The sequence below is a fragment of the Cydia pomonella genome, chromosome 3, assembly GCF_033807575.1.
Source record: "Cydia pomonella isolate Wapato2018A chromosome 3, ilCydPomo1, whole genome shotgun sequence".
Lineage (NCBI taxonomy): Eukaryota > Metazoa > Arthropoda > Insecta > Lepidoptera > Tortricidae > Cydia > Cydia pomonella.
The window spans coordinates 17,150,382-17,166,451 of record NC_084705.1 but is presented as its reverse complement, the minus strand read 5'-3'; the positions used below and the strand labels follow the sequence as shown (position 1 = coordinate 17,166,451).

At 34.8% G+C, this 16,070-nt stretch overlaps 1 protein-coding gene across 1 annotated transcript; it reads left to right on the top strand.

Moving 5' to 3' along the window:
- The first annotated feature begins 13,799 nt into the window (after positions 1–13,799).
- On the top strand, positions 13,800–15,559 carry LOC133516192 (serine protease inhibitor 2.1-like). Its single transcript, XM_061848987.1, has one exon. It carries the CDS (start codon positions 14,023–14,025, stop codon positions 15,205–15,207), a length of 1,185 nt encoding a protein of 394 aa, XP_061704971.1. The 5' UTR covers positions 13,800–14,022; the 3' UTR covers positions 15,208–15,559.
- The last annotated feature ends 511 nt before the right edge of the window (positions 15,560–16,070 follow it).

Genomic DNA, 16,070 nt, shown 5'->3' with positions numbered 1-16,070 from the left:
ATAGGAATTGTCAGGCATGTTTAAATAACTCTAGTCTGGCATTTTCCTATTTCCCAGCTGTATAATGTACAGACAGAAGGTTTTTTGGCAAAATAAAGTGTTTGACAAAATGAAATATCGACATGTCTGCTATCGATGTTACCTTAACGTTACCTATATACCTATTAGGACCGTGCGAAGTGCGTGGTGGGGGTAAGTAAAGCGATCCCAGCGCATAAGGTGGTAAAAATTTGAACTAACTGCGGATAGCGTCTTTAACTTTTCGTACAATTATATGGCTCGAAATGAAACTTTGATTTACGATTACTCCTGAAATATTCATTTAAATTGTATGGTGTAAGGGACTATTGTAATCTGTATGAAATGCTTAATATAACTAACGTATTTATTTTGATAATTGTTAATAATGTATCCATGTAAATAGCTTTGCAAATGCCACATATTACGTGATCTTTTTCTAGAAGTTAAGAATGGATATAGTAAGTTATCCTTAAAAGATAGACATTTCACATCGCGGACTTTTTTGTAGACCTATGAATGAGAAACAACCCCGCCATACATTGTGTTGTTATAGCTCAAACGGATAGCCAGCGTGATTTATTCCGACAACATCGTTATATTTCAAACAATTTACACAAAACCTTAACAAGTTATATACTTACTTAAGCCTTCCTCAAGAATCACTCTATTGATAGATGAAAGTCGTATGAAAATCCGTTCAGTAGTTTTTAGTTTTGGAGTAGTTTTATAAGATGTAGTGAATTGACGTTTTCCCCTAGAATTGCGGACACTAGGTTGTGTGACAGTCGTGCACGCTCCCATACCGCAAAATACACAACGCGCTTCATATCTTCTTTAATATATTGGTCGTTTTCTATTCTTTTAGCACTGGATACTACGGTTTATGTTTTTATTTTTTCATAATATGTATATGTAATAAAGAAATTATGTAAGGATTCATTCTTGAAATTTCTCGGTAATTAACAGGAAGTAGAATTTACATCTCTTAATTCACTAGTTTACAAATTAAAATAAAAGTTATGTGCTTTTAATGAATTCCATATCGATGTATTTAGTAGTAATAACAAAACGCAAACATATATTTGTTTTATTTCTATCACGTCTATAAATCAAGTTCTTATAACATCTTATTTTCAAACTACTCACAAGTTGGTTTCGATTTTATTTTAAAATATTGATGCTGTGCAGTGTTCAGTTAAATAAATACTTGTTTTAAAAATGTCAAAAAGGTTGTGTAAAGTACATTCTGATCGTTTTTGTTATGTTTGTGGTGAATTTATAATATCTAAAAAAGGATATCCCATAACGGAATCAAACTAGATAAAACTAGTGTAGCTTTTAAGCATTTATGCTCTATTTTTCCCAATCTTTCTCAGGCTAAACTGAAAGATGGTGTTTTTATCGGACCGCAAATCAACAAACTCTTAAAAGATGGGGTATTTGAAAACAACCTTTCTGATATTGAGAGATCTGCTTGGAAATCACTACGAGTTGTTATTCAAGAATTTAAAGGCAACAAAAAAATGAAAATTACCAACAGTTTGTTGCTGATTTATTACATAATTTTCAACGAATGGGTGTCAGCATGTCTAAAAATTCATTTCCTTCACTCGCACCTCGATTTCTTCCCTGCGAACCTCGGACAAGTCAGTGATGAACATGGAGAGCGTTTTCATCAGGATATGATATTTTTTGAGCAAAATTATCAAGGATACTGGGACCAGGCCATGTTAGGTGATTACTGCTGGTCTGTTATTTGAGATACAGACACGAATAAATACAAGAAAAAAGCTAAGACAATTCACTTTTAATTTTTTGTTTGATATTTTTGTAAACATTATTTTTTGTAAAAAATTATCAAAAATAATAAATATCTTGGAAACATGACGTGTTAGATTTTTTTTATAATTTTTCTGAAACTCAGTGCACCACGATTGTTAAGAAAAAAAATGTTTCATTCGAAGGACAAAAACTTTGTAAACTAGTGTTATTAATCTATGTTTGATTAATCGATAACAGATTTATCGATGTTTAAAGTTTTCAAACACTCGTTTTTGCCACAAAAACTTCTATGTCTGATAATGTACTATAAAATGCTGGTAGTTACCTACATTAAACAGTTTTTCGAATGTAGTTCCGAAAAAAATATATCTACACATGAAACCTTGTCACGAAGTAGGTAAATAGCTAACAGGCATGTTAACCTTACGAATATGCTCTTGACTTTTAAATTTTAATTAATTTATAAGCAATAATACTTACATGTAGGAATATTGCTCTCATATATAATGTTCATAAATTTACAAAATGAGGCACAACATCTTAATTATATAATATTGATTAGATTGTTAGTTTTTTACGGACAATGACGTATAACGGATTTAATTGGGCATGTTTTTCGAGGGTATACTGTCTATGGGAACGGACCAACTGTACAAAAGCAATACCTACAAATAACAGAAAAAAATAGAGGTATCAGTCAAAACGCCATAAACATGTCATCATAGGTACAAGAATCATTTGAAGTACGATTTTATTTTAGTAGTGAAAAAGCAGCGAGAAGCGCTGGTGGCCTAGCGGTAAGAGCGTGCGACTTCCGATCAGGAGGTCGCTGGTTTGATTGAACCAGCGACCTCCGAATCGGAAGTCGCACGCCGAGGTTTGAACCTCGGCTCGTATCAAAAGTTCTTCGAAACTTATGTACAAAATATCATTTGATACGTGCCAAGGTTTGAACCAGCGACCTCTTGCTGTTGAATTAAACACTATTAATACGTAGACGTTTCGGCACCCCGGTCGGACAGATGCCTAGAATCAGAAGTAGGTACAATTTACGTAGCTTCCTAAGTATAGTAAGCGCATGCCTTCAACCGAACCAGAACCAGCAATCGCCTATCACGTACAGGCAGACGTTATAGCTGGGAAGCTGACGATGCTAAATACTAAATGTATACATTAGTTAGGTACTCGAGCGCCGTAGAAACCTATTGGATTCGAAAGATTAGATGAAAGGAAGAAAAAAGATTATATGTAAGTATAATATTTTGGTTTCTAGCGAGCAGAAAAGCGATTACAAATTTTTAAAAGTGTAAAAAGTGTCGCCATGTGGAGTTATTAAACCAAGTCAAATATTGGCAGTGTCAGTCGCGCAACATGTCTCTGACAAGAGAAAAAGCGCGCAGATATTTAAAGAGAATGTTAAGTGGAATGGAACCCACAAAAGTGTCTAATTCAATAATCTGACGATTTCAGCGATCCGGTGCAAATGGCAAGGTCACAAACTTGCATTTGTATGGAATAAAAAAAATATTTGCAATCTAGTCTCCATATTGTTCTATTATGAAGAAGTAATGTCATTTTGCTCATTATTTACTGGTCGCTCAACATTGCTTTAGAATTCGATATTTCATATACCTAATAAATAAAAAAAAACATCATTTCAAAAATAACAAAATGGCCGTTTTATGTTTTATTTAGTTGTAACTAAATAGGGAAAAAGGTAATAAAACCATTAAAACGCTTCTAGTTAAGATTTTTTCTATGGTCATACTCGTATTTCATACATTTTAGTATGGCAGAATTGCTCCATTTTGAGTAACCTTTAAATAATGTTTGTTTATTCTTAAAATTGGTTTGTGTCATTTTTATATGTTAATGACTAAAAAGAACCTTGTGGAGAATCAACATTCACAACATCAAAAAAAATATTTTGGATCACCCTAACCTGTAAGATATACTTAACCTAGACAATATGTATAAGTGTGCTTAATTTACAAAGATAGCGAAAAAGTGAAGTGGAAAAAGCGCTGGGCGCACTATACTTCAATAGTACATTATGATATAAGTGTGCTAAGTTGGTCATTACACACGAGACGATATTGTGCGCGCGAGCGCGCAATAAGAAAGCCGATGTGTGTAATGACCAATGCACACGCGTTTATACGACGTTTTTCAACACACTTGCGAGGAAAAAATAAAAATTTATAAATTAGATTCTTTTTTGTCAAAACAGTAAAAGTACAATTTTCAAAATGGTGGCTTACAGTTTTAACATCGAATAATTGCACGAAAGCGTGCTGGGCTTGTAGGCACTTTTTCGCCAGTTCATTGAAGTAAGCTACCAATACTTTTTCCAAGAAAGACTAGCGTTTTTGCTGATTTTCCATTGAATAAAAGTTGCATTTGCTGCCAATTATTTTTCACCCGATTTTGATGGTAAAAGGCTATTGTTCTCGGCTCTTGCGTCTATTAGTATTACTGGCAGCGTCAATTTTATGTGTTCTTTATTTTTAATATTTGAAAATGTCATTTTTGTAATTAAATAAACTAAAAACATGCAAAACTATTCAAATTTTATAACAAATACAGAAAATGGCTGGCGCGTTATTTTTTTTTACGCACGATCCCAATGCACGCGCATGGCAAAGGCGCGAACGAAATCGACAAACAGCCAATTAAAAAAATCAAAAAAGCTAATATTTTCGTATTTCAATTCGACGGATGGAGATCAAATCGATAAAATGTTAAGTTTAAGTTATTAATGTAATTTAATAGATAATTTAATCTACAAATTGTGTTTGGTGTGATAAAATCTCTTTGAAGTAACATTTGAAACCTAATACCTAGTTGGTTAAAAAAAATGTATTACTCGACCAAATTAAGAAAGGTCCGTTCCCATACAAATTATTAGCAATAAGTTACCTTCTTAACTCAGTCGGATAATATAATGAAAAAGCACGAGTGTTATAATATACTGAAAAAGCACGCGTGTTTAATGTCTAGGATTATGAGCCAAAAGTCGGTGGAATAAAAACATCGTTTTGAGCCAGTGTGTTGGAAAATCAATATTTGACACATCGGCTTGCGCAAATCGCCAGTTTTTTTATTTCCATATTCTTGCATTATTTCCTTTAAAATAAAGATAAAATCGAATGCGCACGAATAAGTCACGACCGAGTTTTTTTTTTCTTTCAACTGTCACTCGCTTACGGATCGCTAAAATCGTCAGATTATTGAAATGGGCACTATTGAACAAGTAATGAATCCACCATATCTTAATCTAACGCGCTCGAGGTGGCAATTTTTTTACTATTCTGACAGGCTGTCCTGAACTTCCAGCTCGGTTTCAAGGACTTATATACTTGGTGGAGGTACTCAACAGGATGGAAGGTATCTCCCCTATCTTTATCTGACGCGCTCGACTGACTCCTAAAATTCCCTCTTGGGCTCCCCAGCTATTACAGACAATATGTTATACCTATTAGATGGAAAACACACGGTAGAGAAATAATAATAATTTAATTAGACTACATATCTAACAGGTCAATTCGAACGTACGTTGCATAAGAATTATATCTAAATGATGTCATCTAGTTATCGTGCGTCTCGCTCGCACCGATACTTGTTCGGACAACTACCAGCGAAATGCATGATTACTAAATGACACCATTTAGATATCACTCTCATGTCAGTGTACGTTCAAATCATTAACTTGCGAGTGAAAATGTCCAACTAATCGCTGGCGTCGCTAGTAGTGACCCGCGCAGTCACGAACCTGGCACATTGCAGGCATTTGGAGGGAAAAATCCTCAACCCACTTCACATTCATGCCAAGATGTCAACGTATCGTGTCGTGAGAGATTAATCTTCTGATAAGCAAGTCTTAAAAGAACTTTGCATTTTGAATAATGTATTTTTATCTACCGTGCTTGTTTGTTCGATTGTTTTTTATTGAAACTTTAATGGAAGTAGGTAGGTGTCTTTAATGTCTTTTACACAGCTTTTTTTACTAATTGCATAGGTACACATATAAATCAAAAGATTAAAAGCTTGATGTATGAGTCAATGTACAGATAAATCAATAAAAACATACGTTCTTAAAAAGACTGGCTAAGTGCTAGTCAAAGCACAAGGCGAAGAATTTTAGCATATCTCCTTCTTTTGCAATTTCTTTACTGCTGAGGATAAGAAATGTATTATTATTGTTTGGAATCTGCAAACTAAAATATTTTGATCTAAGTAGTAGTTGTACGGTCAAGTCTGAAAATATCGATACTTACGAAAAAAGTGTCAAAAATATCGTCGACTTTATTGCCCATATATTAAGGTAGTGTATACATATTTTTGGTACTCTTTTCGTATCGATATTTTCAGACGTGACTGTACCACTTGTATCTACTTGCGCCTACCATTTCCTCATCGCCATTACACAAGAATGCGGTTAAGTGCAATTTGTTTAGCATCACAAGACAATGAGAAGTAAGATAAAGTTAAATTCCTGGGGCGACCAAAAGTGGGCAGTGGTACTGAAAAATGCGGATAGTTTATAGAAAATCACTGCTACTTTGAAATATTAATTTGTAATTATTTTCCTGTAATACAAATTATGATACCGAAATTGTGTATCTAGTTACCTAATAATTTAAAAAAATATTCTGTTAGCAACGGGAATGTACTTCTATAGGTACCTACTGCATAAGCATTACTTGTCAGAAATAATTTATTTTGAGCGCATTAGAATTCTGTAGGCGCTCATCTTATATTACTCAGTGAAATGGTTTAAATGGTAAAACTGATAGGTGCAAGAAATAGGCATGAAGTCCAATTTGATAGAATTCCTGTTATTTGCACATTATGACTTCAGGATTTATTTAACAAACTCCCATTCCATGTTACAAGATATAATAAGGTGAATGGTGTATCCCTACTAATATTATAAATGCGAAAGTATCTCTGTCTGTATGATACCTCTTTACGCTTAAACCGGTGAACCATTTTTTATCGATCTTTATTATTGTCACTTCACGCAGACGAAATCACGGGCAGCAATAGCAGCTAATATTCTTTAAGAATTTTTTTGTTATTTTACCAGTTTAGGTGTCCTCAGCAACTGCTTCTTCTAATTTCAAAAGTAAAGAATACAAAAGGCCTACAATTGTCACAGATACAACCCAGTTTTAAGTTTACGACATACTTACCAACGTTAGGAACAGGTTTAAGGCGAATTAAGTCACACACACCCACCAAAACTCACAAGCGTCATTGACCCTTTAAATCTAAAGAGAGACTGCCTCCTTGTGTATGATCTGCTAGTTTTACAAAGGGTTGTGCTCACACCCTATAACCTAAATGGGCTTTCTTATCGAGGTGTTCTCAACGGACTAGAGTATGGCGTTTTTCAGAAAAGGAGTGTTTGAAAGATCAGCAATACACATGTAATATCCTTGTAGTTGCAGGTGTCCATAGGCTACTGCATCTGTGACTGCTTACCATAAGGCCCACGTATGCTAGTTTGCCATCGACGTGGTATAAAAAAAAACAGAAGTTAAGTTCCAGCATGATCAGAATCTCCAGGTACAGAAGAAATACTGTTTTTCATTTTTCTGACAGTGCATGACCCTGTGATACCAATCAATATCCACTAAATCTATTGCGACAGTTAGATACACGCAACCAAAGCCATTAATTCGATGTCATTCAAATTGACCGTCCATTTTACAAACAGATCAACAAAGCTGTTGCTTCATCACCATCTCATCTTGCCTAGCTCGCATGTGGTGAAACTTGAAGCTAGTCAAATTTGGCTTTACTAACCAGAGGATTAGAGAGAATGCAATAATGTATATATACCATACATCGCTGCATTGAAAAACAAAAACGGTTTTTTTTCAATGACGTCCTTTTTCCGGCAGTTACACGCACTCTCGTGCTAATATTGATACCCGAACGAGCAAAACATTTGTGGTTGGAACACAAAGTTTACCGCCACTCCAACGCCACCAACGCGAGCAAAATACTAATTGTAAAAAATTATAAATTAGATCCAAATGAACGCAATCAGATATATACATATCATTCAAAATCATCACTTAAAAGACAATTCTAGCAGCCAAAACAAGTAAACAACTCAAAATTGCATCAATTTACTTTAATTGCGACTCTTGTGGATAGAATGCAACTTTCTTAACGTTTTTGAATAATAAAGAGCGCCTTTACGAGCTAGTGTGGTAAAATCATATTTATTTTAATATTTTTAATGTGTAGATCAAACGAAAGAAAGTAAACGGGACTCATAATAGTCATATTTATTGTTCAATGTAGTTTATATAATATTTAAAAAAAAAAATACTTTTGAAAAAAATGGCCCTTAAAAAACGTTGCATTCATCAAATTTTCCTCTCCTACTGCAATTCATTTGAGAGTCAGAATGGCGGGTGTACCTAAATAAAATTAAATGAAAACCATACCATATTTTTGTACCTAATTTGTACTATTTAGTACCTCCTTTAAAAGAAATTGTACCTCACGTTACTTAAAGTTATCACCAAAAAACAGTACACCCGCCATCCTGACAGTCAGAATGGCAGGTGTACTTTATTACGCTATATTCCCGTGGTTATTGATCAATTATATAAAAGCCAAATTTTTGTACCTTTTTTGTACCTTCATATTCAATTATAATATGAGCCATTTTATTTGTGGTTTCCAAGTTTTACTCATTTATATTTTTCTTGCTATTACACTTTTGCAGGCGTTATAATTTTTCAAGTTATCGATCTCATTTTTAAGAAAAAACGCTAGGGTACACTTATTTTTATTACTCCAGGAATTAGTACCTTTAATGTTTAATCTGTTTAGTTCAAATAACTGGAATCATGTCTTCATCATGGTACAAAAAAGGTACAAAAATTTGGCTTCTATAGAATTTATCAATAACCATGGGAACATAGCGTAATAAAGTACACCCTCCATTCTGACTGTCAGGATGGCGTGTGTTTGATGATAACTTTATGTACCGTGAGGTACAATTTTTTTTAACGGAGGTACTAAATAGTACAAATTAGGTACAAAAATATGGTATGCCTTTCATTTATTTTTATTTAGGTACACCCGCCATTCTGGCTCTCACCACTTCAGCATATGTATGCTCAAAGAAAAACTGACATTATATTGGCAAAGTCGTGTCGGTTTCCCTAGTAATAGCCCTTTCTACATCATATTCCTATATACCCAAAACAATTTGAAAAGAAAATGGTTTTCTTTCTCATCCTATATTTGGTATCTCTTGTATTTAAATTAGTATTATTACTCTTAAACAGTGTTGATTTCTTATCTAAATCATTATTTTTGTACAAATGGAAGAACCTCAGAAAATACCGTGACTAGGCAAGAACTGAGAAGCCAATTCCAACGTACGCTGATATCAAAATGATATCTAAATGATGTCGCGAGATGCATACAAAGTAAGTTACGCGCACGCTAACCAATGTGTCAGATTAATCAATAAATAGATAAATATTATAGGACATTCTTACATAGATTGACTAAGTACTCAGATAACGATATATATAATTACTTAAATACATAGAAAACACCCATGACTCAGGAACAAATATCCATGCCCATCACACAAATAAATGCCCTTACCGGAAGTCGAACCCAGGACCATCGGCTTCATAGGCTGAAGTCACGATTGAGATCGTCAAGTAAGTACGAAAAAACAGCTATTTTAGCAATTATTTAACGAAGCTGAAATAATATATAATCTACCAATAAGATGATCATAAATAAGCTAACCCTAATGCGGTTGCACATCACCATCGCGGCATGGCCACATATATTATCATAGAATAGCATTAAATTACTAATGTAGGCAATGGTTATTCGTAAAGGGTAATCAGAATGCCTTTTGTACCTATCGATGCAATACAGTGATGACTATTAAGTAGGTAGGTGGTTAAGTGATCTTTTGAACCTACGCCTGTTTACTAATATTGTTTTTAGAAAATCAAGCAAACAAACATTTATTATCATCAAAACTTTCTAGCATAGGTACGAGTATGGCCTAAAATTACCTCGACGTAATAATGAAGGTATCGGTATTTGGATGACATTTAAATGTAGTAAAATAACTTTATTTTGATCTATCGTCACCAAAAAGCGGTTACAGTAAAGACACCCTAACCCTATTCATACCCTACCCCACCCTACTCTTAGTGTTGTGTTCCTGCCGGTGAGTAAGGTTGCCAGAGCTCAACGAGGGTGCGGAGTGTTAGGGTCGGCAACGTGGATGTAACTCGTCTGGAGTTGCAGGCGTACATAGGCTACGGAGACTGCTTACCATCAGGCGGAGCGTATGCTTGTATAGCACCGGCGTAGTATAAAATAAAAAGCGGCCAAGTGCGAGTCGGACTCGCCCATGAAGGGTTCCGTACCATTATTATGACGTATTAAAAAAACTACTCACTAGATCTGGTTCAAACCAATTTTCGTTGGAAGTTTGCATGGTAATGTATAATCATATATTTTTTTTTGATTTTTCATTCCGTTATTTTAGAAGTTACAGGGGGGGGGGGACACACTTTTTTTCACTTTGGAAGTGTCTCTCGCGCAAACTATTCAGTTTAGAAAAAAATGATATTAGAAACCTAAATATCATTTTTGAAGACCTATCCTTAGATACCCCACACGTATGGGTTTGATGAAAAAAAAAAATTTTTTAAATTTTTATGACGTATTAAAAAAAAACTACTTACTAGATCTCGTTCGAACCAATTTTCGGTGGAAGTTTGCATGGCAATGTATATCATATATTTTTTTTAGATTTTTCATTCTGTTATTTTAGAAGTTACGGGGGGGGGACACACTTTTTTCCACTTTGAAAGTGTCTCTCGCGCAAACTATTCAGTTTAGAAAAAAATTATATTAGAAACCTCAATATCATTTTTAAAGACCTATCCATAGATACTCCACACGTATGGGTTTGATGAAAAAAGATTTTTTGAGTTTCAGTTCTAAGTATGGGGAACCCCCAAAATTTATTGTTTTTTTTCTATTTTTGTGTAAACATCATAATGCGGTTCATAGAATACATCTACTTACCAAGTTTGAACAGTATAGCTCTTATAGTTTCGGAAAAAAGTGGCTGTAACAGAATCGGACAGACAGACGGACATGACGAATCTATAAGGGTTCCGTTTTTTGCCATTTGGTACGGAACCCTAAAAAGACAATAATCCTAACTGACTACTTAGTGTCAAAGTGAAGGAAATGCCGCTATTAGTATGTGATTCAACGTTCTTTTGTGTTGTTAAATCTGGCACAACGCAGTGTGTGTGACACATGAGTCAAGATCAAGTTTCCTATTTGTAGGTTTACGTCAAAAATAGCAAATTACCAGTGGGAACTTTTTTACTTCAGAACTTTAGAATTGTTGCATTGATAACAGAACGTTAAGTTATGTAATTTGTATGAAACTAACATTCTATCTGCGTGTAAGTAAAGTACCTATGTACATTCCCCAAAAATTGCACTAGGACAGGCCCTCTTTAGCCGTAGGCATGACGTTCTCTAATCGGTAAATTAAACCCCTATGACGAGTAGGCGTGCCCGCAGTTTCAACTTAATTGTTTACAATGTTAATGTAGCGTATTTTCCGATCCTCGCGTGACTCAATGATCATTGATACTCAAACTTTTGACAAACATTAAACGACCGTATGAGAAGATTAAATAGTGCAGGATACTATAATTAATACTTCAATACAAATGAATCACCCATGAAAAATTAAATCAGACCAAGCAAATCGACCTTGCGATTCTTAAATACGTACAAAATGTGATTGTTTCTTCAACAAAAGAACCATTAAGATCCAAATACAGTTACACTTATCTGGAGAGACAAAATAAAGACCATTGTTGCTCGTCCTTGAAGGTAACTATGTGAAATTGAATAACACAATGTGTTACATTGTTTTAGTTGATACCTACTTTTAAATGTCGGGTAAAGGGTCCATTGGAGGGCTAAAGGAGTGCCAAGGTGTCAAACTGTTTGCCTGTAAGTAGGTAAACTAAGACCAATCGATTGCTATTATTTATCCAATTCCACTGATCTGCGGCTGTAGCATCACGGTCGCATTTTTATCACTTGTCACTATGCGTGTCACGTTCTAACCAGTAGTAAGTGCCAGGCAGTGACAGTGACAGGCAGTGACAAGTGATAAAAATGCGATCGTGCTACAGCCACAGAAGGCAGGAAGGAAGAAAAATAAAAGATACATAATTAGATACATACGCATAATGCAACGCAAAACGCAGGGTTCACGACTTTGAAACAAAAAATCTAACTGAACAAATTCCGGCAATATGGCAAGGTTAGAAGAAAGTAGATGATGCACCATAACCTTTAATATATAATTGTAAAATCTAAATTTGGCTAATGAAATACTTGACAATGGTCAAACCTTCCGGAAATCTTATAGGTAACCAATCCATTTCTACCTTAACACAGCTAATACGAAATGCTCGAGAAATCTGATATAACTGTTACTGTCACCAGGAGCACGTGAAAAATATAAAGAACAATACTAAATATGGAAAACATTTTCTCCCGTTTGTAACAATTTAAATAATCCACTTTGTATAACACTGTTTTTGACTGATCTCGAGTCGAATCGTCTTGTTGATTTATCAGAACTTGGTACATCAGAGTAATTGTCTGTAATTTATATGAAGTCACGATTCTCATATGATTAAAATTACCGCACGAAACGTTTATGGGGAAACCCATGGCGTAGCTACGACCGTGACATTGGCGAGGACATGGATTGACATAAAACAAATAACAGTATAAAAATGAAAACCTAGTACTTACAAAAAAAGATAAAAAAAAGTAGGTATCCTTTTAAAACGCGATACCCATATGCTTGAAGACGGTTCCAAGCCAAAAAAAGATTAATAATACCTTATAGTTAGGTACACCATTGAAATGTATATCATAATAACATAACGTAAGTTTTTCAATAATCTCAAATAACTGATGTAACCGGTTTCAGGTGTTGCTTATTACAGGTACAAAATGAACATAAAATAGTACATTACGATACAAGTGCGAAAAATAGGAAATTCGAAACGAGTGGCGATAAATTAAAACACGACCGAAGGGAGTGTTTTAAATCGACACGAGTTGCGAATTACCTATTCGCACATGTATCGTACAACGTTTTACAGTACATATGGCCCTTTAAATGTTCGACACAGTAACGTAATATGCTACTTCTCGCACTAGTGCTATAAAGTAGCCCCATATGTACTGTAATAACTTAAACAACGTTAATGTACAAACTAACTTTTTTTTTATACCACGAAACCTGTAGTAGTTAGCCTATGGACGCCTGCAACTCCAGAGGTGTTACATGCGCGTTATCGACCCTTTAAAAATCTGTACACTCCTATTTTGAATAACCTCATACTGCACTTATAGACCCTCGGGAAAACTTCGGCAGGTAGCTCATTCCGAAGCGTCCGCGGGAGGAAGTTCCTCTTAAACCGCACAGTGCGCGACCATTTAGGTACTTATTTATTAACAAAACTGAATTTAAACTAAAAGTTAATTTTGTATTAATTTTTAGTTAAAATTTAGTCAGTGTAAAGATATTTTTTTTTTTCAAAAAGGGCTATATGTTAATTTTGCGACAACAAGTCAGAATTCAATTCAATCAAATATTTTTAGTAGGTTCCATTCCCGGGCGAGACAAGCAAATTAAAACAAATTTTTGAATGCAGTTTTTTTTTTTCTTTTTAAAAATAAGATAGTATTTACTTTAAGGAAAATGAGCTTACTAATGGTTTTAAGGCACTTTTCCTCCAGAGCCCATTAATTTTTTCCACACTTTGAAAAACTTAGACTCTAGTGGCATAAAACATAATTATTTACCTCTTCTGATAAAACAACTAAACATATATGCGGTTAATGGAAAAAGACGACAATTTAATTTCAACTGCCGACGACCGAAGTCGAGTTCACATTAACAAAAACATTACGTAAATCAAACAAAATAATAACTTATTTCTATAAATGTAAGGCAGATAATCCATCAACAGGATCCGATAAGCTTAAATGATATTGCCATGATATTGCCGGAAACCTGCTTTAGATACCACCTTGACATTAGCACGTTAATCGCCGCCAGTACATAGACGACCGCGGTCGAGGCCACACGCAATGCAGACCATAGTTTTCCTACTATTTGTCGCGACATGTTATGCTGAGGAGTTTAGTGCGCGATCAAGAAACTTCAGCATCGAACTTTTGCATCATACACAGAAACAAACTGGTGGACATGTTGTAATATCGCCTTTTGGAATATGGACCCTAATGACCGGAGTCGCGCTCGGTGCAACAGGCAACAGTTTCGCGGAGTTGCAACGCGCTTTCATCCTCCCAAGGAGCAAGAAAACCGTTATTGCCGGTTACAAAGAATTGACAAAAGCCGTGCTAAATCCATCCACAAACGGAGTATCACTAACAAGCAAAAACTTTGTATTCATTGACGACGATTTCACTTTGAATCCGGACTTTCGGAAAACGATTAGCACAGATTTCGACGCAACAATAAAAGTACTCGATTTTAAGAATCCTGACCTGGCGGCCGGCAAAGCGAACAATTTTATCCAAAATTCCGGGGGGCGAGTCTCTAACGTGCTAACCTCAGATGACTTTGCTGAGTCCAGGATGATTTTAACTAATGTGATATCCTTTAAAGGCTTATGGTTATCTCCCTTCAACACGAGCGAAACAACAGTTGAGAACTTTTACAATGAAAACAATGATGTCGTAGGGCAAGTCAACATGATGTATCAGAGAACGGAGTTTCCATTCTCCAATATCGTTGAACTAAAAGCGTTTGTTGTCGAATTGCCGTACGGAAATGATGGAAAATATGCTATGCTGTTAATTCTGCCACATCCCCGAGTAAAGTTGGACGATGTCTATAGAAGGCTAGCGAATGTGACTCTTACAGAAATAACAAAGAAGCTACAGAGCGATATAGACGAATACGGAATGACTGATGTTGACATTAAACTTCCCAGATTCAAGATTAGTACGAATGTTGTTATGAACAAGCCCTTAAATGACATGGGTGTTTACGACATTTTTCAACCAGATGTCGCGAGTTTCAAACGTGTGACGAATGAGAATATTTATGTCTCGGCCATTGTGCACAAAGCTGACATTGAAGTCACTGAAACTGGAACAGTAGCCTCTGCTTCGACTTCCGCCAATTTCGCCGATAGGATATCGACGCCACTTATGAGAGCCAATAAGCCTTTTACGTACTTTATTATTGAGAAAACTACCACGACTGTTATATTTGGTGGCATATATTCGAAACCTACTGTTTATTAATGTTGTTTGTAGAAAAAATCGTGATTTCAGTAGGTGCTTTTTAAACACTACTTACCTAAATAATTTTCCTAATCAAGTGCCAGAAAAAGTGTCATAAATTTATGTTATACATGCTCGAGATTACATAGAAAAGCTAATTTAAGTTATCTAAATACCTTCTTATTAGTAACTATAACAAAAACTATAATAATTATACCTACATGTTATCAAAATTAAAAACAGCTGTCCCACTTGAAAACCTAAAAAAGTTTAATAGGTCGTTTTAAGTTAAAAGGCAGACTGAATTTAAATGTGTATACCTACAGTTTTTTTTTACAATTAAATAATTTCTTACATTAAAATGTTCCTTTTATATTTGCTTAATTTTTTGTCCCCGCTATTAGTTGCCCTTATCTAAATTTTTCTTATGTACTACCTACCAATTGTCTTCATGTAAAGTTGATGTGTAAGATAAACAAATCAAAATCATACAATAACACCTATATATTTTTTACATAGAAAAACCTGTTTTTATTCTGAGGCTTGAGTCATTTGGAGTTATCCTTAAAAAAATAATAAATAAAGGACTCGACTTTTCCAATGTACACTCAAAAAACTGGAGTTTCTACTAAACACTAGTTATGTGTCATTCCGCAGAATAGAATTCTGAAAATTTACCGCAAACAAGTCAGATTTAATAAGGAAAATTAATATGTACCTGCCTGGAGAGTTCGAGTTTTTCTTTCTTTTCAACGTCGTGTGGTCGCCAGTAGGTACTTCCAATATCGTCAGCAATTTCAGACTCCTGTCAGCAACAAATGAATAGAAAATATACTTGATGAATTTGAATCTGAGTCGGAATACCTAGAGTAGGTAGGTAAAAG